At 44.4% G+C, this 27,167-nt stretch overlaps 1 protein-coding gene across 10 annotated transcripts in view; it reads right to left on the reverse strand.

Moving 5' to 3' along the window:
- CSMD2 (CUB and Sushi multiple domains 2) overlaps nt 1-27,167 on the reverse strand; it is a 506,434-nt gene that overhangs the window by 72,978 nt on the left and 406,289 nt on the right. For all 10 annotated transcript variants that reach the window (XM_081871629.1, XM_081871627.1, XM_081871630.1 and 7 more), the window contains 10 exons: nt 21,253-21,447; nt 20,259-20,375; nt 17,887-18,000; nt 15,147-15,242; nt 13,068-13,271; nt 11,719-11,843; nt 6,955-7,051; nt 3,859-3,963; nt 2,027-2,145; nt 591-660 (listed from right to left, as the gene is read on the reverse strand). In XM_081871629.1, coding sequence (XP_081727755.1) covers nt 591-660; nt 2,027-2,145; nt 3,859-3,963; nt 6,955-7,051; nt 11,719-11,843; nt 13,068-13,271; nt 15,147-15,242; nt 17,887-18,000; nt 20,259-20,375; nt 21,253-21,447 — 1,242 coding nt within the window. The remainder of the gene's footprint in view (nt 1-590; nt 661-2,026; nt 2,146-3,858; nt 3,964-6,954; nt 7,052-11,718; nt 11,844-13,067; nt 13,272-15,146; nt 15,243-17,886; nt 18,001-20,258; nt 20,376-21,252; nt 21,448-27,167) is intronic.

Raw genomic sequence — 27,167 nt, forward strand, 5'->3', positions numbered from 1 at the left:
GACCATCGGACCTTCTTACATTGTGGTTTTGCAAATGGGAACCTACTTATCAGGCTTTTGGGTTAAAACTCTGCTCCTTCTGCACCCCAGTGTAGCTGTGCTGAATGGGAAGGTTGAATGGGGAAAAGAGCTTATAACCCTTTATTCTCCCCAGTGGGCCTGAGAAAACCATTCCTCTGAAGCTGCTATTTACATTGGGAGGAAATTCTGCATTCAGCCTGCGAAGCACTGTGGAAAAGGCTTTGCAAGTGTCCGCCAGCTGATTGGTGGTGCCTACAAACAATATTTCAGCCCAGACCTGTGATATATGATGTCAGGCATAGAGCAGTGTGTGTCGCTTGGCCAAAACAGGGAGGCCTGGTGAGCCTAATTGGACCAAAGGGCCAGAGGTCCCCCAACATTATAACAGAATCAACAAGCAGAACAGATTATCAGTTTAGGTTCCCCCAAGGGATTCCTTAAGCAGCCAGGACATCACCAAGCTCCCTTTAAATGAAATAAAAACAAATAGTAAATAGTGAGGAGGCTACAAGGGTGTCCCTCTAGGATGAGATGGTCTTAAAATAAATTTCATGGTGGACTTTTCCTACCGATGCAAAGTGGAGGAGGGTAGTTCCAGCGCCGGACAGTCCCTGGCATGCAGGAAATGTGAGAATGTCCCTGAATCAAGGAAGGAAAGCAGACTATGAGATGGTGGGATAGAGAAAGAACTGAAAAAAGTCCTAATGAGAAGTGAGAGCACCAAAGCAAGTTTATATTTTGCACTACCAAAACAAAAAAGATATATACACAGACTTGAATCCTAAATTAAGTTAATTTACATGGTGTGTGTTTTTAAAAAATAAATCACGTATTTATAAATTGTACAAAACCACATTAAAGACCAAAACAATATATAAACATGAATACATTAGGCAGCTAAAAGGATGGTTAAATAATCCAGTTCAATTTCTTTCCCAAAAATAAAATTTAGTTGTCAGATTAATCTGGAATTTCCTAATCTGTGTCATATAATCTATCACATAAGAAGAGCCTGCTGGATCAAGCCAAAGGCCCATCTAGTCCAGCATCCCATTCTCACAACAACCAGCCAGATGCCTGTGGGAAGCCCTCAAACAGGAACCGAGTGCAAACAGGACCTGAGCATGTTGCCTCTGTTAGTGGAGGTGGGACATAACCATTGTGGCTAGTAACCATTGATAACCTTGCCATCCATGAATTGGTCTAATCATCTTTTAAAGCCATCTAGGTTGGTGGCCATCACTGCTACCTGTAGGCATAAATTCCACAGTTTAACTATGCACTGAATGAAGAAGTCAGTTCTCAGGTATGGAACCTGATCTGAGGAACAAGTTACGTATGTTTACTAGAAGATCAGCAATTTCACATTTGAGTTGTTTGAGAACTCTCAGGTGGATGCCATCCAGTGAGTTTTTGTTTTGTCTATTAGGCCTAGAACTTCATCAGCCTTCCTTAGACCCCCCAAATCCTTCTTAAAGTATCGTGTTACTTAAACCCATCTATTCATTGACTCACTATATATTTCACCGTCTTTAAGGAACACTGCTACTTTCATTATAATTCATTATATTCGGCTGTTTCCAGATTTGCCCAACTATATCAAATCCACCCATTGGTTTATGGGTACTTTCCCATGATCTGGCATATAAAACTCTGCCCATAGTTATAGTATATAATGTTTGAGTGAAATATATTGTCTTAATCTCAAGAGGTACATCACAGCATCTAATGGAACGTTAGATTGGAATATTTATTTAATCAAGCTGATTACTGCAGCCCAGGACACTCATGCTTTATAACATTCAAACCAAAGCTGGGGTCACTTCATATAAGAATTTGCAATGCTCAAATGCCTTAACCATCCTGTTTCCCCCTGAATCTGTCACATCACAGATCCCTGTGTATCTCTTTCAGTCAGCTCTGTCAACTCACACATGGGCAGCTCACATATCCACAGTTTTCACTGCAAAGTGAAACACTTCACAGACTCAATAACACTCATTACCTGGAGTGCGTAGCCTGGCTCACACTGAAAGGAGACAACATCATTCACCAAGTATCGCTCCCCGATCTTCAGACCACTGCTGGGGACAGTGGGTTCTGGGCAGCTGGAGAGGCCTACAGCTGCAAGAAAGCAAGAAGAGGTGAATGGGGGTAGCTGGTGTGTGTGTGTGTGTGTGTGTGTGTGTGTGTGTGTGCAATAATTCTGCCAGAAGTGTACAAATCAGGATGTAGATTGGGGCTTGGAGAACCTCTGGCCTTACCAGTCCCAGCATGAGTCTCAATTTGGCCCATGAGGCCATTACCCCCAAATCACACCAACCTGACAACAGAGACCTAGCTGCCACTGAGGAAGCTGTGCTTTGCTTCATGCATTGGTCTGAGAAGTGCACATTTGATAGGTCTGCATTAAATGCACAAATTTCTCCTCCATCCCTACTGGCACACAGCTGATTAATCAGCTAAGTCTAGAGTGGTGCTGCTCATAAGAACCTAAGAACTGGCAGCTGGATCAAGCCAGCGGCCCATCTAGTCCAGCATCCTGTTCTCACAGCAGCCAACCAGATGCCTGTGGGAAAGTTTCAAGCAGGACCCTGCAGCAGCTATTGCATTTTACAAACTAGACACACTAACTGCATTGACGTGATAGCGTTGTGTCCAGTTTGGCCCTAAAAAGAACTCCCCCACCAGGCTTAAGTGAAGTGAGCCTCCAGTTCTAAAGCACCACCAGATGTACTAAGCCTGTACACATTCCATATGGAACTGTGTGTATCATGTCTGCTGTTGATCTCCGTTTGGTGAATGAAAAGTAACAGAACGCTGCTCTCGTTTCTGAAAGTGACCTCTCCCTTGGGACTCCCTCCAGCGGTTGGCACTGGCACTTTACTTTTCAGCCACTATGACGGGCGCAGCAGGCACAGTCTAGCTGCTCTGCTGTTCTCAGCCAGACGTTTGGCTGTGAAAGTAGCAGCTGAGTTGCAGGACTTAACGTCTTTGTGATCAATGGTGCATCAGCCAGGGAACTGGCAAGAGCTTTAAAGCCTCATGGAGTTGTGCTGTCTGCACCAGGTGATTTTTGCACCACTTGTTAGCTGCATTGTGTTGCTGGTTTGTGTTACATTTTTGGAATCTTGAAATTTTCCTGTTGACCACTTTGAAATCCATTTTCTTGCTTCTTTTGGATCAAGGGTGGTTTATGCATGCATTAAAACACATAAAGAAGCATGTGCATAAAACACATTCCCTGCCATCTCCAGCTAACAAGCCACATCTCTCATTCCTGCCTGGAGCACCTAAGAAATAAAACATTGCAGGAATCAAAGAAGAATGCCCCCAATTTTAATTCAGAAATATTAGAACTTGGAATATCATCATTTTGGGGAAGGCTGCTAGCATTTTCACCATGCTCTTCATCTTGGCTACTGGCCTACCTTTCCATTTTATTTATGAAGGCTACTTTATTTCCTTTTTTAAAAAAATATGTTCATTTTGGTAGCACATTATCGAAGGCTCAGTGGTTGAAATCGACTACTCTTATGCAATGGCCATTCTAGTTTCCACCCAATGATCTTCTCTGATTTCTGAGCATTCCCCAGTCACCACCTGCATATCCCCCAGCCCCTTTCTTTAGTCATGAGATCTGGAAGCTTGGCTTTATTTTAACTTTTATACACTGAAGTTTCAAATTATATTAAATTCCACATCATATACCCTTTCTCAATCTTGTATTTGCATGATCACTGCGACAAAGTGTGCACAACCCTGAAAGTAATTGCTCTCGCAGCAGAAGCTACAACCTGGACATCTTGGAACAGCATCATCAAGAAGAATCCTTACTTTTGTACTCAAGGTGAAATCCTGCAGCAGAGACACTGATGTCGGAGTAGAAATGCAAATAGAGTTGGTTGGAGGTGCTGTTCAGCAGTGCAGGGACTGTGGTTCCTAGGGGAGAAACACATGCACACAAGAGGCAGAGACGTTACCAGGGTGTTTCAGAAATGTTGGAGAGGATCTGGACCATTTCCAGAACCACTCACCATATCTGGGGAGGTGTCCTCCCTCCACTCCTTCCAGCCACCCCTAAACCCTGGAAAGTAAGGCTAGAAGAGGGGATTTGGCGGCGGCGGTGGGGCCCCATCTAGCACAGGAGGCAGGCAGGTCTTTTGTGCATTAGGAAGAGACAAATCTGTCATTTCTGGTTTCTCTCAGTTTCTCATTATTTCCAATCTTAGCTTCAGTTTGCCATAATTCTGCACCAATTTGCAATTCTCTTTTTATGGTCCTCACACCAGTAGCATTTTAGTGCACATTCTCTTAATAGACTTGCAATTTTGCCCTATACAGTTTTGCAAGCAACTTCCCCGAATATAAGGCATTTTGTATTTTGTTTTCACTAATATATGCATTTCTAGCCACACTTTCCATATACAGTGTGTGTGTGTGTGTGTGTGTGTGTGTGTGTGTGCGCGCACACACACACACACACACACACACATGCCTTTTTGTACCACATTTTGCTTGGTCGGTCGGTTGGAGAACTGCAAAATTCAGAGAAGTGCAAATTTTGATGGCTAGCTACATTACAGTTTGTGTTTTGTTTCGGGAAGTGCAAATTAGGTAGGCTCACCTTAAAAAGTGAACTGAACCAAATTTCTCCAACATCCCTAATGTGCACACACAATTATAAAGGTGTGAGCATCCTGAAGGTTAGCGCTTCAACAGCTCATTACTGAGCCAGTAAAACAATCGTTTCACACTACCAGCAGATGTCCCCATAATAGATCTGTATTAAAAGGATGAAGAATGAATTAGACTTAGGGGGCTGCTCTGCACACACCCTTCTATCCCATTGGTCTTGAAGAACTGCAGGGCAAAGCCTGACTCTTATCTGAGAACACATCAGAGATTGCATCTGTGTGTCTGAGAAGGCAGCCTTTAACTTTGGCAGCATGGTTCATTTTTGATCAAGCTCCACAGAGGCCAGCAGAGGGATACTCAGAAATGTAGTTTTCAAAGCGCAGAGACACATTTCTCATCACAGAAAGCATTATCCGGTTGGACTAACAGATATAGAAAAGGATTTGGAGATGAGAAGTTACCGGGGGGGGGGAGTCACAGAGGACCCCTCATGGCACTGTTCTCCCCTCTTTGCTGGCTGAATAACAGCTTGGGGTCCTGAAATGAAAGGAATAAGGCAGCTCTGGAGGGGAATGGATGCAACTCTGTGGAAAAATGGCTCAGAAAGCTTTGACAAGAGACTCCAACTGTGGTTTAGGAATGCAAACGGATTCACTCTCAGCTTTGCTTCTTTGATGCACTTTCCTGTTTTGAAAAAATCCACTGCCCACTTAGTTTCTTACTCCACATAAGCACTGTTCATGCATTACTGACATATAGGACAACACAATTCTTTAAGCCCTATATCCAACATCACATCTGCTTCCTCCAAGAACCATGTACTGCACATGGATGCCTGCAAAACAACTTCAAGGCACAAACTCTTCATCATGTGCAGTTGCCCTACAAAACTGAGAGACCCAGCTGTACAGGTGTCCTGATCATGTGGCGCCTTTATGTGCAAACAAGAGTTCACACAACTGGTACAAACAACACACCATTGTTGAAGGTGGCAAATGTGATGTTGGAAGTAGGGCAAAAAGTGTGACCCTGCTCTCAAGTGAACACGACACTGTCATAGAATCATAGAATCATAGAGTTGGAAGAGACCACAAGGGCCATCGAGTCCAACCCCCTGCCAAGCAGGAAACACCACCAGAGCACTCCTGACATACGGTTGTCAAGCCTCTGCTTAAAGACCTCCAAAGAAGAAGACTCCACCACACTCCTTGGCAGCAAATTCCACTGTCGAACAGCTCTTACTGTCAGGAAGTTCTTGTCCTTCACCCAAGTTACATCATTCACAGAAGTCAGGTAGGGAACAAGATGGGGAATATTAGCACAACTGACCCCTTCAAAATAAGGGGTATTAAATTTGGAAATGTTGGCACTGCTCCAAGCCTAAACCAGACCACAGGATGCTAGCTAGTTTGTGTTGGCAAGAGTAATGACAAAAAGGCTTCCCTTCTCAAGCAGCCATAAAGTTGGGCTGGAATTCAGTATTTGGAGTGAAATGTAGTATTTCCAAGTTTGTGCTTGCTTCTAACATGCAAAGCATGGGAGGGAGAAACTTGTTTGTGTATGTGGCAGTGAGGAGGCTGTGCATGGGGGTAAGAGTGTTCAACCTGTTCTTCGCCTTGACTGTGCAAGTGCTGCCTTGTACTTTTGTCATTAATTAATAGATTATTATATTTGTTCATCCTTTTTTAACATAATTCGTCTCAATGGAATCAAAGGGTTCAATAAATAGCGAAAACAAGAAACATACAAAAACAGCAGTAAAATTAGACCTAAACTGCTCACCCAAATATATATATATTTATATATACATACATAGAAAAGGAACACAATCCTAGCCACACCCCACTTAAAAGCATGAACACAAAAAGAGTTCACAGGTGTAACTAGTTGCCCTCCCAATGAAGGACCAGCGGCCTGGGTGCCTTAAAAAAAGAGCGATGTTTACAAAAAGCATGCTTCCCTATGTACAGAATTCCACAAGCAGGGAGCCGCCAAAGAAAAGGCTTTTCTGTGCTTGACCGTGGAAGCAAGTCTCAAAGCCCAGCTGGAGGAGAAGTTGCAATGGAGGGAAAGTGGAATATTTCTGTCCTCTGTCTGTCTTGGGTGTTCTTTCATTACTTTGGAGGTGGCAAGCCTGGTGAATGGTCAACACTGGAGCTGCAAAGTCTAACCTGATGCTCTCTAGATGTTCTGGACTGAAGTCAAACTGGCTGGGGCTGCTGGGAGTTGTAGTCCAAAACATCTGGAAGGCACCAGGTTAGTGAAGGCCCATTCTGTGTCCACTTCAGAACTCACCTGAGAAGCTGCCCAGCATAGTGGCTGTGTTATCCCCACCGTCAAAGACTTCTAGGGAATCCCAGTTCTGTTCTGTCACAAAACTGATCACTTGAATCTGGGAAGAGGGAGGGAGAAAAGAAAAGAACTGAAAAAATATGATATGGGTTGCCTTTTAATTAGTAAACCAAATTAAATTTTGTAAAAACAAAACAAAACATTTGAGGTAGCCATTGGCATACTTTTCTGCCTACAGAGAATCCTTTCCATGTTGAACTATCTGTCAGGATCCTGATGGGCACTCTGAAGTGCATTGAAAAGCTTTGCTGTCGAGCACAGCCTTGACTAGCAAGTGTACGTTCTAGGGCACAGACTTGATTAGCATGTGGTCATTTGGGCTTCCCTGTTGTCAGACCAAAGCTGACAGCATGCTCTTAAGCAGGCCCCTGCAGTTGCCAGTGGTGTTTTTTCCCAGGGAAGCTTGCCTGCCGTTAGTGATGTTCTGTTTGAGGAAACCGTGTTAAATGCCCAAGATACTCAGGGTTCCCTGAAACACTTGCATGCTTCCTGTGTGCATCTGGCTGGCTACTGCGAGAACAGGATACTAGACATGCTCCCCTAGGAGCCTCGTGTGGTACAAGTCCAGGTTAATTTTCACCACTTGATTCTGACGATAGTATACACCAGCCCCAACTTGGTCTCTCTCAGCCTTTCCTGGACATTCTCTAGGAAGTGCTTGATCCATGCTACAGCTGTGCAAAGTTCCTCCTCTTCTGCCAAAAGCCACGGAGGGAAAAGGTGTGTGTCACAAGAGTGATAATAAACCATTATCTCTGACATTCTAGCTTGCTTATCCTGAATAACAACTTTGCAGGGACTTTAAAGCAAAAGCAAAAACATGAAAACCTTTAGAATCCATCTCACTGAAATGCTAATGACCTCCACCGAGTCTTTACCAATTGCTCCAGCCAAATCAGCATCTGCATAATTATCCCCCTAATAATAATTTCATGCGTTACAGAAACAAGACTTGGGGGGTTTCCCTCTCACCATCCCATCTGACCCCCAAAGCTCCCCTCCCCACACTGGAAGGGCACGAACATTGTAAGCTTCTAATTTGACGCTCATGTGCAGGATTTCACGAAGGATCAGCCTGTATTTTCTGCCAGGGATCTAAATTAATTCACCCGGGAAGAGCTGCCTTTGGGATGAATAATTCATACCAGAAGTGCTAGTGAGCAGGATGATTACATAAAATCCTCACTGGCCTGACACTGCCTCTGTTGTGCTATCAAGAATGCTTTCATCTCCAATGCCTCCTCTTGTTTTGTCACCACTTAACCTATACCTGCGGTACAAAACAGGGGTTAACAGCTGTCTAAAGGGATGGGCACCGATGGAGCTGGGCCTCGTCCTAGACACTGGCTGCATGTTCTGCGAGTCTCCAAACCAGCACCCATTCAAAGCACAGAACAACCCTCTGCATTTGATGGCACTGGAAGTCTGCCAGCCCTAAACCAGAACATTTTACTGGTATAAGGGAGAGGTTGGTGGCCCTCACTGCCTCCCATGGGAATGAATTCCATAGTTTAACCATGTGCTGTGCCAAGAAGGGCTTTCTTTTGAATCTTTCAACATTCGGTTTCTTTGATAGTCCATAGGTTCTAGTGTTATGAGAGGGGAAGAGACTTTTCTCTACCTACTTTCCCCATGCCATGCATAATTTTATAAACTCCTGTCATGTCGCCTCTTACATGCCTATTCTCTGGGCGAGTGAAACTCAAAACATTTTGGGTCTCAGTTGCTCTCAACCTGACAAGGCTCATGAAGTCAAGCTGGATTCTAGCTTCTGCAGACTATTCCCCCCGTCCGATATCTCTATAGGCTCAGCTGCCATAAACATCTCGTAAGCTCACAAGCTATCAAGCGAGTTGTTTCAAAAGGAACCAATCCTTTCCCTTTCAGCTTTCAAACTTCTGTACTTCTTCCTATCTAGGGCACCCCCAAATATGCAGAAGCAACAGCCATTTAGCTTCCAAAGTGACTTGACTTTGCTATAAGAGGGTTTGATGATTGTGGCAGCTTTTGTACTTTCTACCTCTGAGGAGCACTTCAGCTAGGCAGCTGAAGGAGCCCTGCACAGAAGAAATGGATAGTTAAGCATATTCAAGAGTCCACACTCAGGTCACACAGAAGACTGGCTGGCCAGGACTTCTGGGCCTCACCACTGCACTCTGTGAACTGTTTCCAAGAACACATTCAACATTCCCCTTTGGTTACACATGGCAGAGGAGGATCAGCAGCAGTGATCGAGCTGTCTTTTAGGAGATCGTATCTGTCACGACTGATCTGCTCATTTAGGAGCCCTTAATAAGCTTCTGAAAAACACTAGGTAGCTTTCTCCAGGAGAAAACTTGAAAATCGCTGCAGTGGTATTGCAGGAAGTGGGAAGAGAGTTCTATTGTATGAATAAAGTCATGTTATGCTTAAATGTTTCACTTTTCCCCAGGTCTGGATTAACCATTAAGCGAAATAAGCATGTGCTTAGGGCATCAAGGGAAGGGGGCCACCACAGAAATTTTCCATTGCCAGATTTTTAACATTAATCATCATAAATCACTCAGCTGAATGTTCCTTTTCTCAGTTGAAAATCCCAACAGAACTACTATGCAACAAGGCAGTTCAGGTGCCTTATCTCTACTAAGTATAGAAGCAGACATGTTACATAAGATTAGGTTTGAGGATCTGATCAAATACTTTGCAATTAGAAAAGGTAAGAGAAAAAAATTCAAATATAAATAAAGTGGACGTATACAAAAAATAGACATTCCCTTCCATCTTACTATAGGTTTTGTTTCATTTTCAAAAATAAAAGTTTATTTTACCATTTATTATTGTGTTGTTGTTTTTTAAATAGAATTTGAATTATGGGGGCACCACAATCTTCTAAATTTTTAGGGCCTCTAAAGTTCTTAATCCAGCCCTGCTTTTTCTTTTTGCATATATTCCAAAAATCCATTAGCAGCTTCGCTGAGGATAATCTCAAAATTCTCCACTGCATTTCAAACAAAAGGCGCAAAGAAAAAGAAGTGCTTCATTAGTGGATATTGCTCTCTCTCCTCCTCATTTTCTTTCCCTCCCTGCTTAAATTAATGAATGAATGATCACCTTTTGAAATTGCAAGTGCCAAATGCTTTGCAACTCCACCTCAACTGTTCCAACAGTTTTGCTCTGCTAAAGTGAGTATCCCCCCACCTCTCTCTTTCCCCTTTGCAATGCCTGTGGGAAATACTGATAACAATGCAAACAAGTCACAAGATATCCAGGGCAAAATTAAACATAGCAGGAGGGGAAACAAACCCAGAACAAAACCGATCTGTTAATTAGCTGGAGCACCCACAGAAAGACATGCCAGTTGCTAGTTCGGCAGTTGTAAAAAGCTTCACTTGCTGGCACTAATTGTTCCTCTGCCTCCCTTTCCCTGCCTACCAAAGCAGAGCAGTTGCTATAAATAAAGAAATAATAATAATACATTTTTTATTATTAAGAATATTGCAAACAAGTATAGCGGCATCATAATGCACTGGATCTAGGTTAAATTAGTTGCATCTAAGTCCCACTGAAATAAATGTGAAAAGTTATGTAGCTTGTGGAGTAACTCCAGTGCAGTTCTATGGATCTAGACACATCAGAAAAGTGTTTGAGAAAAATGCGTTGTAAACCTCAAAGGGGGAAATCAAGTTGATGAAAGACAGAACTCCACAGCGCCATCTGGTGTAACTAATGTAGATGAGTCCCAAGGCTCATAGTGGAAGCAGGCAGTGCCCAACCATTGTTCAATCAAAGTCGGACTCAAAGCAGAAAGCAGATAAAAACAGGGCCTTAGATAGCTTTGATCAGACTGATTCATTCTTCTCCTAAGCCGGGAGTGAGGAACCTTTTTGGCTCCACAGGCCAGATATCAAGATCAGCCTCATGCACCAAATTTGACAGCTGGCAAAATGGACTTCTGTGTTGGCCAGGCCTATCATAAAGACACTGGCCTTCTGACTTTTCCTTGTCAAGATAAGAACATAGGAAGAGCCTGCTGGATGAGACCAATGACCCATCTAGTTCAGCATCTGTTCTCACAGTGTCCAACCACATACCTGTGGGAAACTGGCAAGCAGGACCTGAGCATGAGATCATTTTCTTCTCCTGTGTCTTCCAGCAAGAGGTATTCACAAATATTGCTGCCTCTGACTGTGGGGCAGAGCACAGCCAGCATCTTCTGCCTTCTGCAGTTTGCTCCTTGCCCTCACCTGTGCTCAAATTCACACCTTAACTCTGGCCCCAGCATCTTCAGCAACTGACTCCAGAGACCCTGGGCTGGAGAATGCACACTACTCCAACTGTCACTCCAGATACCTGGGCCCACTGCTGTTTAGACCATTAAAAGTAAGCAGCTGTACTCTGGCCAAGAGTGAAGTCTCTCATTATATTAGTGCAATGATTCACCCTTGTACAACATACCCCCTTCCCCTATGCAACCCTAGACCTGTTCTGGGTCCCCCCCCCCTGCATTGCTGACTACCTTTTGCATTGCACCTGGAAGTGGACAAGCAGTCAGCGGAGCTCATTACATGAAGGCCTCAGAAGTTCTCAGCTCCTGGTCCCATTTAGCATCCTGACATATCTGGCTACATCAGGAGGGAGTTTTTATTGCTCTTGGGATATTTGGGCTGGGACTGCTGTACAAGTCCTTCAAGTGAGCTTACCAAACAGGGCATTCCTCTAATGTTTTACCTGTATTCCTGCTCCTTCAGGGACGGTTATTTTCCATACACAGTTGAGGCTGTTCAAGTAGGGCTCAGGGAACCCAGGGGACAAAATGGTGCCTTTTCGCTCAGTTAAGTTTCCACCGCAGGGCACTGAAACATAGAAGAGAGGCTGTTACAGGTCTATTCCATATGAGGCTTCCTAATTGCTAGCAGGCTGCTACTACTCTCTATCAACACTGTTATCGGCTTTCACTTTCCCCTAAGTCCTAAGATTTATTCATAATATTCATGTGCAGCCCAACAATAATGGTTCTCTGGGACACTTACAAAAAGATTTAAAAAATAATTAGACCATAAAACCATAAAATCTAATGCAGTGTGGTGCCTGCAGCCGCAGATAACATCCATGCAACAAAGCTTAAAGCAACACCAGAATTTCTACAATAGAACCTAGGGCCTTTTGCATGCAAAGCACTGAGCTGTGCATCATAGCTGTCAACGTTTCCCTTTTTTAAAGGGAAATTCCCTTATTCCAAATAGAATCCCTCGCAAGAAAAGGGAAAGGTTGACAGCTATGCTGTGCATCCTTCCCTTGGGACAATTAAGCTGTCTTATCCTAAGTAATAAAAATGGTCAGTCTTGCTCAATATTGTCTACACTTACTGGCAGCAGCTTACCCAGGTTTCAGGCACAGTTCACTCCCAGTCTTACCAGGAAATACTGGGAGTTAAGCTTGGGACCTCCTTCATGCAAAGAAAATTCTGTACTCCTGAGATATAGCCATTCATTATGTATCAGAAAAAGTTCTCGCTCTTCATTTGGCATGAGCTATTGGAGAAGGGCCTTTGAAGATTGTTCTAAGGCCTGAATAGGTATTTGTGAGAGGAAGCCAACCTTCAGGTAACATGTCTTCAAGGCAGTTAGGATTTTTAGGGTTGTACCAGAATCTTGAATTGCACTTGGAAATGGGCTAGAAGCCAGTTCTAATGACAGGGGCAATATGATCAACAAGAAACCAAGCCTTCAGAATTATTGGTTTCCGAAAAGTATCTTGTCAAGAGCACAGGTGCTTTTGGAGGAATGGAATTCACATCAGAAACAGCGGAGAAAATGCCAAAGAAGAGTAAGCAGCCCAACTTCCCCTTCAATCTTACACATAAAGGTTAGGATATGTCTGTTTATCAGCATGGTGTGCCTAGCCTTGCTCCCTTGCGTGGTTAATGAAAGCAGGGGTCCCTGCCTCCTGTTCCTTTGTGCTAGCAGCACCAGCTCAAATCCTAGCTTAAGCCCAAGACCCTCCAGGAATCTTGGAACTGAGCAGATTACAAATCTGTAGTCATGTTCAGTGCTGTTCCAGATTTTATAGGTACATACCAACACAAGTAGGCACAGAGGAATTCCACTGCGCGAGGGCTCCAGGCATTGTCAGGCACTCAATGCTGTGGGATCCTTGGAGGGCATAACCAGCAGTGCACTCAAACCGGATCACAGCCCCCACGGAGAAATCACTGCCTATCCGCCTCCCATAGCGGGGTTCAGGCACAGAGCTGCACTGCGTGGCGCTAGTTCGTGGGACAGCTTCAACAAACAGACAGGGGGAGAAAGTTACAGAGCAGAATACATGCCTAAGATGAGCAAATCCTTAAAGCAATAATCCTGGAAGGTTGCCTCTCGAATGAATGTGGCTCCTCAGGTTGATTCACCCCTCCACACACATTAGACAGACACAAGAAATTCACTCCCTGCCTTGCTGTTGGAGTTAATCCTCAGCTGTTGAAAACTTCTCATACGTGCCACACTGATACAGCTAAAGCCATCCACCCACTCCTGCATGTGGCCAGCAAAAGGAGGCAAGAACTAGCCATCAAAGCAGACAGCGTCCAAATGGAAAGGTGTTTGATGTGGACTTAAGAGAGGTCAGATGCTGGGTGGGGATTGCTCCCATTGCTATTCCTCTCCAAAAGGCAATCAGAAACGATTGTGCAGCCCAGGAGAGGCTGCAATTAACTCTCTGGAGGGAAGGCGGCAATTTTTATTTGACTTCATCAGAGTCTTTGATTCGGTTAAATCATTAACAATTGCTATCAAAATCTCTTCCCCCATAATTAGGTACGAGAGTCAACTGAAAGGTTCTCTGATTAGTGCAAAAAAGCATCAAAAGAAATCAGGGTCGAGCCTTCCTGCGGAGGCTCAAGCTTGCAACTAAGCTGAGCTACCCAGGATATCTAGGGGCTATCAAAAATTATGAAGCCCTCCTGAGGGAGGAACATCTGATGACTTTGTATGCTTTCCCTACTGGGATAAATCATGCACACCAGAATTGTCATTAATTATGGGCTCCCAATTAAGCTTTTGAAAAACACCACAGGGAAAGATTTATTTTTCCTTCCCTTAGAGTAAAATTGTCAAAAGAATATAAAAGCAGTGTTTTGACTCGCAATAAGAGAGGTAGCTAGACCAAAGCCAGAAGGCAAGCACACAGAGGCAGTCTCCTCTCCACAGAGGCACATACAACTGGGCACCTTCCTAACCCTGCTGTTCTCTGCGGAGGGAAGCCATGGCTGAAACAAAGCAACCAAGTCAGAGTCTCTGTCTACCTAGCTCAGTATGGCCTGCACTGACTTGGCAGAAGCTCTCAAGGGTTTCAGGCAGTAGGCTTTTCCTGTCCCTCCTGGATATGGAGATACATAGCTAGAATACCTTGCTTTTCTTCCAAACTGGGATGCAAGGTAGCTTATTGTTTCTTGGTTACGCTCAGAATGAGGCAGAAATTTGTGACTAGTCAGGGGTAGCTATATATATATATATATAGCTTTGAGCATATTTTAGTGGAAAGGGAGTGGGCATTTCAAAAGAAAAATAGACAAGTGAGACCTGCAACAAAATGTTTCAATGTGGAGCGCTCCTCTTCAGGGTTCCAGCCAGCCATATCCTCTCTTCCAGGATGCTCCATTCACTTCCTTCTCTGGTTTTCTGTATCCCTACTCAACAGACAGCTAGCATTTTCTGGCCACTGAGCATACTTGGTCCTCAGCTGACTGTGTTCTGTCCTCCTCATTCCCTTGAGTATGCTGGTCACTTTCTCTATTTCCCTGGCCTTCCTTGTCTGAGCTACAATTCTGCTAACACTCACAAGCTGAGCTCACTACTAGAGGGAATGATGAAGAACAATTACAAGTGAGTGGTCTTCTCATCAGGGCACACCTGAGGAGAGATGGGGACAGCAGGAGTGACTGGCATAAATGCATTAACACTAGAGCACTCAGCCCAGATTAGTTCTGGATTTAAAACTGCTCCTTGTAATATACTGCACAACCATGTTCCTCTTTGCTTGGTGAGATTTAGGCTATGATCCTCCCAAATAACACTCTCCCGAGTGACCCTCCCTTGATGGCTTCCACACCACCCAACACATGCCTCCATTCCAGTTTGCTTATTGATATCTCTGCCTACCTTGGTAGACAAAATGGAAACCTTTGGCTGTGGCTTGACCTTTAGCACTGAACTTGATGAGGATTTGGTTGGTGGTGGCCAAAGGCAAAGATTCACCTAGGGAAGGAGAAAGCACACAACAAAAATAACAACTCCAAAAGAAAATACAATAAAGCACAATTCTCACCTAAGTGAAGCCAGGATTGGTCTGGTGCAGCAAGCCAATAAGGTGGCAATTTGAATTTTGTAGGGCAGGAGAGGGGAACCTCAGGCTTGGAGGCCAAAGGAGGTCCTCCAAGCCTCTTTATCCTGCTTGTCAGATTCCCTTGAGGCCACACTCTCTCCCCAGCTACATTCCTTGCTGGTCTGGTTTTGCACCCTCATTGAGTGTTTTTGCTTGGCTGGAACATATCCTTGCTTGCCTAGATGGAGGATAGAGGTGTGTCCGAATAGAAAGCAGCTTATGCAAAATGTCAAATCTTAAGTCTTTGCTCCACCCACTTTTGACCGCATCCAGCACTGGCATTGACTGTATTTATTATATCTAAAAGCTGCCTTGACTCCCTTGTCAGGAAAAAAGGCAGGATATAAATATGATGATGGTGATGTGGCATCTGGAAAGTTACCTGGATGGGAAAGCTGTAGGACCATGCTGCTCCATTGCTGGAGGAGCTCCTGATAATACTCTCTGCACAGAGTGCTTCCTCCTTGCTTGGAAGCTTGGATGTGGTCAGGGGGCAGGGGTCTGCCAAGCCTGTAGTCAACTGTTCAGATGCTGGCCCAGCCCCAGAGCTCTCTACCAGCCCAGCAAGAAGAGTGGAGGTAAGCACCTGAGGAGCAAGGTGGAGGGTGGCTCCAGGTGTTTTGATTCCCCTCCCTCTTGCAACTCAGGCTGGGAGGGGGAGTGAGTTATACAGGAAGTCTCTACTTGCTGCAAGCCTATGGGTCATAAACTATGAAAATGTTTGGCCCCCATTTGGTGGGATCACACTACACAGCTGACATGTCCCTGTGTAATTCAGATATCTTTTGTCGCATGGGTGTGCAGAGCCCAAAACACAAAGAAAGGATTGCAATGTATCCCCATTCCTGTATTGCGAGGGATAAAGGTCTGTGTCTTATTGGGCTTCCAATATAGGTACCAGTGGGACGCTACTTCCCATATGGCAAGAGGCTACTTCCCATATGGCAATGGGGTTGATCAACAAAATACTAAGAAGTTGTGCCATAGTCACATGTTCACACAGGTGTAGGGCACCTTCATGAACTACTGGAAGTGGGGTCACACTTCTAATCCTGCCGCAATGTTGCTGCTCTGACCTCTGCACCTTAAGTAAGGTGCTGGAGGAGACTCTTGAGAGTCCCATGGACTGCAAGAAGATCAAACCTATCCATTCTTACGGAAATCAGCCCTGAGTGCTCACTGGAAGGACAGATCATGAAGCTGAGGCTCCAATACTTTGGCCACCTCATGAGAAGAGAAGACTCCCTGGAAAAGACCCTGATGTTGGGAAAGATGGAGGGCACAAGGAGAAGGGGAAGACAGAGGATGAGATGGTTGGACAGTGTTCTCGAAGCTACGAACATGAGTTTGACCAAACTGCGGGAGGCAGTGGAAGACAGGAGTGCCTGGCGTGCTCTGGTCCATGAGGTCACGAAGAGTCAGACACAACTAAATGACTAAACAACAACAACAAATAAAGGAAGCCTTTTGCAAGAGCAACTACTTGTGCAAAGGTTCCAGGGCTCAGCCATTCTCACAGAGGATGCAATTTCCCTGACAGATGATGCAGCTGGAAGCATTCACAACGTTATATATTTCTGTTTCCTATTGGCACAGCGCTTAAACATCAAGCATGGAGCTTCACAACTCTCTACTGCAGGGCAAGTATGTTATGGACCTTCTCCTGACTGCCCACTAAGCTATGTAGGCCATACACCCTGTCCCACATCCATCCTATTCTCATCTCCCCTCTAGTTTCAGGACTTTCCCACAAGTCAAGCTTCCATATATGCCTTCCATGTCTACCCCAGGGAAGTGTAGCCCAGATTTCAGTTATGCTAGGCACGAATGTACCAGGCATCCTCTACAAAAGGCCTTGTCTATAGCAGCTACTCGTTCTCCCCCTCACCCCACTTTACAGAGTGCAAACCAACAAGCGTACACTTTTACACAAACACTTGCACATGTGTAGAGACAGCTTGTACCTGCGCTCAGTGCACTGCATGAACAAGCCTCTTATCATTGCTTCGGCAACAGGCAAAGATGTTCTTTTTCTTTTTCTGGAGGCCACCGATAAGATATTAGGATACTGTACCGTTAAATCTGTTTTTAATGTTTATGTGATTTTTATTGCGTGCGGGGGTTTAAATACGTTGGTTGTAAATTGCTTCAGGGTGTTTGAGTGGGAAGCAACATAAAATGGAACAAACTCCCTCACAAGAACAAAGCAACTGATCTGCTGGATCAGACTAAAAGCCCATCCAGTCGAGCATTCTGCTCTGAAAGGCACACTAGCAGGACAGGAGGGCAATATCACTCTCCCGCTCGTTTCCCCCAACAACTGGAATTCAGCTGCATATGTCAAAATCACTTAGTTAGGGCATCTCCTCAGGGCTACCTGTTGCTGTGGCCCTCAGTTTTCTCTCCACGCTACTGAATGATGCCTGAGCAGTATGTATGGCCCAAGCAAGCTTAGGATCTTAGGGAGCCTTTCTATCTCCAAAAGGGAGATGGGTGAGAGGGGGAACATACTCTTACCTGTGTGAGAACCAGAGAGAGAGCTGAGGAGACGGGAATGCTGGTTGGGTCCATCATGCACTTCGATGATATCATGGAGAGCGGTCTGGAAGAAGGCAAACTGACCAAACACCACTGTCGATGAAGCACATTTGGCGCAATTAAACAGCAGATTAAAGAGCAAACATTTACCATCACGCCAATGAAGCAACAGAGACACAACAGAGTAGTATTGGCATACCCCAAAGTATGTAGAATCGCAACAAAAAATCAACAACTAACAATGATTATTTAGGGGAAGCCATAACTATTTAATGTGGTACTGCTTTGAATGTATACCACAGATGGAGCCTTAGTTGGATAAAACCCTTTGTGGTTTCAGCTACCACTGTCCATACTGATATAAAGGTAAAGGTAAAGGGACCCCTGACCATGATGTAGGGCTTTATTATTTTATATTTTACTGTATGGCTGGTGTGTATTATGTATTGTATAACTCTGCCCTTTTCTATCTACACAGATGAAGGGCACACTATAAATATTTAAAATCAATCTTGACGTGCAAGAACACAGATTGTGGATTGGAGGAGCTATGGGTGCTCAATATGCCCAAAATTAAGATCCAGAAGCCCCACTGGAAATGAATGGAAGCTGCACAGAAGCAGCACTTGTCTGGATTGTTCCCAGAAAAAGGCAGTCAATGTTTAGTCCCATCAGCTCCCCCAAATGCTTTCATTGTAAATACATCTAGCAGATTCCTCCCCCTCCAAAAATGAGAGGGAAATAAATAACAGGCAGCTCATTAGTCCATTTTATTTATTTCTTTTCAAAATACTACCTTCTGAGGGCTTTGGGTTATTTATGCATATCTATTTTTTTTCCAAAGCATAACAGCGGTTTTCTGACTCAAAACCCTGAGGCTCAAGTTCTTGTTGTTGTCGCTTGTTTTTTTTTGCATGCTAGATTTGTTATTTGCAGCTTGTAAATGCCCATTTACAGATTCACAAGTGCCTCGCTCTCTTGTTAGGAAATTTTAGCAGTGAAGCCAGCGGCAATGTTTGTGAACTTTGCAAAATCAGATGTTGTGCTGAAATGCTGCAGGGAGCCCCAATCTTCTCTGATGCCCCCTCAGGTAATCCTCCAAGGAAGCTTCTCCACACTCCTTTCTTGTCAGACTTTGTGGCACAACTTGTAAAGCCTGGATAATGCTATATCCAATAGGTCCAAGCTGGTGTCCTTCTGAGCTTGCTAGATTACTACTCCCACCAGGCCCTGCATCATATGGCCAGGCTGGCTGGGGGCAATGGGAATTGCAATCCTTGGTGGGCTGCTTCCTAAGCCATTGGGCCACATTTGCAGGCCTATCTGGTGGTGGTGGGTGGCAGCAGTCTCCAGTAAGTGTCAAGAGAAAAGACACCTTTTTAATTTTCCACAGTAGGCCCATCACAGCATCTCTCAATCACAGGTAGGCCCCATTGGGATGCTGAAGTACCTGAAACCACCCAAGGATGCCACATGCAGTTGCTAGTCCTGATTTCACGCTGCAAGGGTAGCTAACCTAGTGCCTTCCAGATGTTGGTGTTGGACCCCACCTCCCAACACCCATAGCCGGCAGCAGTGAAGTATGATTGGAGATGTAGCTCAGCAACATCTAGAGGGCACCACACTGGTGACCCTTGTTCTGTGGAACCCTGGAAGTATCAATCTTCCCCAACAAAGTGTGGCTGCAGGGGACAATTGTAAGATTTCTAGAGCTCAAAGAGTCGAGGCTTTAGACCTCTGCATTAGTTCTCCACTGAATACTTTTGGCTGAAAAGTTTGGACCACTGGGGAAGGGAGCTGAATCTCCAGGATTGGTTCCAGGTTTCTGGGGGCACAGGATTTTAGTGGGCTCCTTCTTCCCTTGCTTTCCTCTCAAACCACACTCCTCATCCCTCTTGGCCTTTAAAGCAAAACTAATCTTGACAATATGGCAATCCTTTTCTGTCAGAGAAAAACAACACAACATTTTGAACTTTTGAACTGATGAGTGCCATTTTGTCATCAGTGAATGGCCACACTGCTCCCACACATGTAAAATTAATCCTTGGGTCTCTCCAATATAAAGTGTATACACTGCTGCATGCAGATTAAAATATTCCACTGGACCAGTCCTCAACAACTTGGTGGCCTCAAGGTGTTTCAGACTACTCCTTCCAACAGCCTTAGGGACCAGTGGAATATATTCTTCTGGAGGGAAAATTGCCAGCCATGTTGCTTCTTTTATTGTACTTCTCCTATCAAGTGGCACTTTTATTTCCTGTCTCAGGAAACAAATATGTCATCTGCCGGGCAGAACTGTAACAATGTAACAACAATCTAACCATCAGGGGTTGTGAACACCAAGAATATACCATAGTCTTTGGGCACAACGATGAAATACAGGCACACTTGTCCACTGGTATAGTTCTGAGGATAGTTTGGAGACAGGACGACACCATCTGATCCTGTGTACTGACCGCCACATGGTGCTGGAATGGGTGAAAAACAACAACAGCAACAATCAATTTGTCTGTCTGTCCTGCAGTACGTGCTTTTCTCTTTCCTCCCCCCTTTTGTTTTTAAAGATGTCAGACAATGCATTCTCTTAATACAATGTCCAGCAAGCGGTAGGAACCCTGTAGTATCTCACTGAGGAAAAAAAGGAATCCACCCTAAGCAGAACTTGTGCCTGATACATATTTCATTACAAACTCTGTGCCATCAACTGGAAGGTTTATCACCATGATGTAGGGCCTGTTTGATCTCAAAAGCTGGTGTGAGCACCATCTTGAACTATGTGGGTTGTTGAGAAGTGGAGTGGGATACGCATGGGTGGTAACTGCTTGAACTGCTCTGCTATGATTTTGGATGCATAACTATCTGTACCCGTGGAACATCAATGCTCACATGATGCAATTTGAAGCAGCCCTGGTCAGCTTTGGGATAATTTTTCCTTATATATAATTTTTCCTTATATATCTAGTAGGTCACTGAGGTCTGTGTGAGAGCTCCTCCTGCAAGTTTCAGAGATTTCAGAATCCAGTCCCACAGTAACTTGGAGCAGGGCTTTCATAGTGTGGCTGCCCACTCTGTGAAACTGCACTCCAGTAGAGATACAACAGGCACCCAGTATTTGCACTTTTTGTAAACAAACATATACGTTTTTTGTTCTGACAGCCTTTCCCAACTGCATGAATGGGTCTCTGCCATAAGTGTCTATTTTGTATCTATTGTTTTATTTAAAATATACCAGCTATCTACAACTGTTTTCAAGCTGTTTTTATTGCACGTTGCCTTGAGACACGTGTGCAGAAGGTGATAACTAACTAAACGGAAAGAAGTCCGCTTCCACTCTACCCTGCTCACCTGTACACGTAGGTCTTGGTTTGTTCCACACAGGTTTTCCATCTCCTCCCATAATGCATGTCAAGGTAGACACCCCATCAATCACGTAGCCACTGCCACAGTAGTAGGTGATAGTGGATCCCAGTTTCAACTCGCTACCAGCCCGGGTGCCATTCTTAATTGAACCAGGATCGAAGCAAGATTCTCTGGGGTTTTCTGGAACAATAAATTGCCAGGATGTTAACTGTTTACTGCTAGTGACCACCCCTGGTTTGTCTTTCTGAATAAAACAAAGTGCCAAAGGATCCTCTCAGGAAAGAATGCAGGATGGCTTATGGAAAACATATTCTGGAGCACCTATTGACTACCTATGGAACAGGGATTCAGCAGGCTTCAGCTTTTGAATCCCTGTTGAAAACTTTTCTATTCCACTAGGGAATACACACTGCTATACACACTTAATGAGAAACATGCCCTATGGAATTCCATCAGGCTTTCCTTCTGAAGAGACCTCCATAGGATTGAAATATGTCTCAATTTATAGATAAATAATTCAGGGGGGAAATGAATCCAGAAAAAGTGTGCTCCTTTTCTCTATTCTCCCCTCATCTCCTCCTGATTTTTGTATGCATGAAATATAATTAGGGGCTTTGATTAATCCATAGCTTTTGTCTTTTGAAAATTGCTCATTAAAAGCCCAGGGCTTTTTATTGTATTTTATTTTAATTGTGAATATTGTGGCCCTGGAACAATAAGAAAATGTGCCCTGAAATCAGATTGTCATGGTTCTTGAAAAAACACACACAAAACCCACCACTTCCCCCCATACCTCACCTATTCTCCCACAAAAGATCCAAGATCTTATGTCCTCATTAGGTATAAAAAGTCGGATACTGTATTGTCACCTCATCTTCTTTGCCCCTTGCTTCTGTTCCCTTAGCTAAGCTCATTCTGCTTATTTACAGCCTCAACTGAGTTTCCAATAACTACAAACAGAAACCATATTCCCCAAATAGGAAACCTCTAAGGCAGTGTTTCCTCAAAACCATTTGACCGTCTAAATTTGTTGAGCTCAGCCCTCACAAGCTGGCAGCAACCACCTGTTCCAAGGTGGATGTGGAGAGATCCATGCATACAGTCATATTCATTCAACCAGTTGCATGCAAGGGGCTCTGGATCTGGATAACAACCACTGGCATTAGACAAGAAAGTGAGAACTGGATATATCAGATGGCTCAGGAATGTAGGGAGCTGCCTTGTGCCAAGTCAGACAACCCATCCAGTTCAGTATTGGCAACACTGGCTGGCAGTGGCTTTCCAGGGTTTCAAAAAGGAGTCTATCCCGTCTCAAACTAAAGAAGATAAGAGAGCCCTGTGGCATCAACCAAAAGACACATCTAGTCCAGTATCCTGTTTTCACAGCAGCTGACCAGATCCATATGGGATGTCTGCAAACAGCTTTTCACATGCCTATTAAGTCCTATATGGTTTGGGGCCAGGATATCTGAAGAAGCAATGGCTTCCTGTTCATTCACTGAGACAGGGTTCAGCACCCGAGCCATGACGATGGCATCAGGTGGAGCTGCTGTATGACGTGAATGAGAAGGGCATCGCTCGGATATAGCCTGTGACCAGGAGCAGCTCCATCCCCTTGGGACTGGAAGGGCAGAAGGCAGAAGGTGGAGCCAGAGAGCCAACGAGTGGCAAAAACAACTAAGTCTTGTTTTGTCCCCATCCCCATCCCTGCTGAGTTCTACAAGAGGAAACACTGACAAGGAAGAGGAGGAAGCTGACAGCCAGAGCGACCCTTTGGAATGGTTGTAATGTTGCAAATTAACAGGCTGAAAGGAAAATACCACTGCTGTTGCATGAAAGAACAAAGGAACATTTATTGTCTTTGCTGGCCAGACAGACAGGCTCAGTGGATTAACATCCAAAAGGACTTAGCACCCTCCTGAAGAAGGGGGCTTCTTAATATACTTTCCCCTTATCAGTTAAGACTATACATATGCATGGAGTACCTTCCAATCATTTGGGATAACACCCTACTATAAGGACTCTGGTTAATTGTATATTAATTAAGCAAGCGAACAAAGGACTCTCTGAGCACCTTCATGCAGCACGTGGGCCTCTTCTGTATTGTGCATACATATATGGTATGTGGTAACAAGATAAGAAGTAAGGCCTTTCCTGGTACCTTGAGGACAGAATGTTTCCTGATAAAGGTAAAGGGACCCCTGACCATTACGTCCAGCCGCGGACGACTCTGGGGTTGCATCGCTCATCTCGCTTTATTGGCCAAGGGAGCCTGAGTACAGCTTCCAGGTCATGTGGCCAGCATGACTAAGCCACTTCTGGCAAACCAGAGCAGCACACGGAAACACCTTTACCTTCCCGCCGGAGTGGTACCTATTTATCTACTTGCACTTTGATGTGCTTTCGAACTGCTAGGTTGGCAGGAGCAGGGACCGAGCAACGGGAGCTCACCCCATCACAGGGATTCGAACCGCCGACCTTCTGATCGGCAAGCCCTGGGCTCTATGGTTTAGACCACAGCGCCACCCACATCCCTAATGTTTCCTGATACAAAGGGGCAACTCTTTGGTGCAAGATTAGCTGCAGGTCTCTAATTGCCACAGTAAGAAAGAAGGTGGCGAGTGGAGAATAGCTGAGGGAAGACTGTAGCTGGTGGGATGGCACCCCATTGCCCCAGTGGAGCAGCCTCCTCTGACTACGAGAGAGAGAGAGAGAGAGAGAGAGAGAGAGAGAGAGAGAGAGAGAGAGAGAGAGACCCAAGCCACAAAGTAAAAATAAAAATGTTGCCTTTCTTGTCTGCAGTGTTGACTTCTAAGGGATATTATTATCAGGCCCTTTCTCCACGCTAAAGAAACTCTCACCCCTACAGGCTTCCTGCCACCATTCAGTGCCTCTATTTCTCACTCCTCCCCTCCCCACTTGTTATTCTGAAGAGCCGTGGTGCCTTTCATGTAAGGAGCTGAAGCAGCTACCGCTTGACACTCTGCCTCCCACTCAGCTGTCAGGCATCTTAGGTCTTCCTCTTGATCTCTGCCTCTGCGCTCCCTTTGAGAAAAAAATGAAATGAAACCATACTGCACAATGTTGTGCTTTGTTGCTGGAAAAAGAGGTGGGGAGGGGGATATTCCTTGACCAACTGTCCTCCCACCCCCTTAGCTTTCTCATGGAGATGTCTTCTCTCTTCACTTTCATTCCTTCTTTAGCTTGGAGATGGAGGAGAATGTCAATTGATCTGCATTTGAAGCAAACTGACCTAATTTGCAAACTCCTGAACCAATACGCAGATCAGACAGTAATTATCCTTCAGGATTTTGCACTGGTCTGAATGTTGAGATACAGTTTGTGGCTCAAAAGTGTTTATAATATGTTGAGAAATGTGCACACTGAGATAAAATGCATGTTTAATTGAGCATTTTGTGATAAAAAAAACTTATCTAAGTACTATGTATATATGAATTACACATTAAAAAGAATCACAAAAAAGAACAGCAACCCCCCTCATATCTTAGGAACAATGGAAGCTGCCTTATTATGAGTCAGGTCATTGGTCCATCCTCTCATTTTCTTTTTTTCTTTTTTTCTTTTATTCAATCTTTATCATTTTTTAAAAATATACATTTATACAGCATTTATACAACACTCTGTTTTTGTTTGTAACAAAAAAGAGAATGATGGCAACTGAAGCAAAGATGTTTTGTATACCTCACAATACACATGACAGTACAATTTATGAAAAAATAATAAATAATAAATAAATAAATAATAAATAAAAAGGAGAAGAAAAAGTAGTTGAGGTTTCAAAAAAGACTTCCAAACATTTTCATTGTATATTATCTGTTAAATACACTTTTATGGCACAGTTACTTATTTCTTCTAATTTTTATCATATTTCTATGTAAATTGTCAATTACCTTTACATACTACAAGGCTCAGTCTAGGTCTGTCAGGAGATTACCCTTTATACCATGGTTCTTCAAATATTCTTTAAATATTCTCCATTCCTTGTGGACTTTTTGTTTTGTTTGGCCTCTGACTCTTCCCGTCACCTTTGCTATCATTTTCATCTGCAATCAGGGGCAACAGTTCTCCCGGATTTCAGTTCAAAATATTTCCCATCCCTACTTGGGGATGTTGAGGATTGAACTTCGGAGCCTCCGCATGCAAGCAGATGCTCTACCACTGAGCTATGTCTCTGCCGCTCACAACCCTCGATTTTAGCTCCTGCAGTCTTTAATTTCCCCTCACTGGATGAAATGAAGTGACATTGCTCCATTACATTCATAAATCCAGAGTTGAGTCCCTAAAGCGGCTGGAATCTTGCATGCCTCCTTCCAGCAACTCCTGCAGCCAAGCAGGTGCTAATTGTAGAATCATAGAATCATAGAGTGGGAAGAGACCACAAGGGCCATCGAGTCCAACCCCCTGCCAAGCAGGAAACACCATCAGAGCACTCCTGACATATGGTTGTCAAGCCTCTGCTTAAAGACCTCCAAAGAAGGAGACTCCACCACACCCCTTGGCAGCAAATTCCACTGTCGAACAGCTCTTACTGTCAGGAAGTTCTTCCTAATGTTTAGGTGGAATCTTCTTTCTTGTAGTTTGGATCCATTGCTCCGTGTCCGCTTCTCTGGAGCAGCAGAAAACAACCTTTCTCCCTCCTCTATGTGACATCCTTTTATATATTTGAACATGGCTATCATATCACCCCTTAACCTCCTCTTCTCCAGGCTAAACATGCCCAGCTCCCTTAGCCGTTCCTCATAAGGCATCGTTTCCAGGCCTTTGACCACTTTGGTTGCCCTACTCTGGACACGTTCCAGTTTATCAGTGTCCTTCTGGAACTGTGGTGCCCAGAACTGGACACATTACTCCAGGTGAGGTCTGACCAGAGCAGAATACAGTGGCACTATTACTTCCCTTGATCTAGATGCTATACTCCTATTGATGCAGCCCAGAATTGCATTGGCTTTTTTAGCTGCCGCGTCACACTGTTGGCTCATGTCAAGTTTGTGGTCAACCAAGACTCCTAGATCCTTTTCACATGTACTGCTCTCAAGCCAGGTGTCACCCATCTTGTATTTGTGCCTCTCATTATTTTTGCCCAAGTGCAATACTTTACATTTCTCCCTGTTAAAATTCATCTTGTTTGTTTTGGCCCAGTTCTCTAATCTGTCAAGGTCGTTTTGAAGTGTGATCCTGTCCTCTGGGGTGTTAGCCACCCCTCCCAGTTTGGTGTCATCTGCAAATTTGATGTATTGTATTGCTTTCCTTTCCTTTGGACCACATCAGTGAGGCCAAGAAGAGGAGGATCTTGTTGGCTGGGCACCCCAGGACTTCCAGACACACCACCCAGGCTTGTGCCTGGGAGAGGTCACTTCAGTGCTGCAAAAGTAGCGAAAACAATGCGAGAGCCAGCAGTCATGAGTTATAATCTCTACCTGATTGGCATATGGTACGTGTGCTATGGGTTGTCTTTGTTGGTGGGAGAGATCGCCGTGGTCAGCCTGGACAGCGCACTCAGAGGAAGCTCTACAGCAGCCTTTCTCAACCTGTGGGTCCCCAGATGTTGTTGAACTACAACTCCCATCACCCTTATCTAGCAAGGCCAGAGCTCAGGGATGATGGGAGTTGTAGTCCAACAACATCTGGGGACCCACAGGTTGAGAACCGCTGCTCTACAGCGACTCATAAACCATTTTGCACAAGCATGCAGGGAGTTCAGCCTCACCTTCAGTTTTATGAAGACCAACATCCTGGGTCAGGACATCACAAGCACTCCTAGCACCAGCACTAGTGGCCACACACTTTTTTCTCATTTTGAAGGAGCTTCAACCTTGTAATCATTTTGGGTGCCTTTTTTAAAATTAGAGCTAAGTGAATGCCTAAAAGGTGCAACAGCT

Source organism: Podarcis erhardii (genome assembly GCF_964252035.2).
Source record: "Podarcis erhardii genome assembly, chromosome: 7".
Taxonomy (NCBI): domain Eukaryota; kingdom Metazoa; phylum Chordata; class Lepidosauria; order Squamata; family Lacertidae; genus Podarcis; species Podarcis erhardii.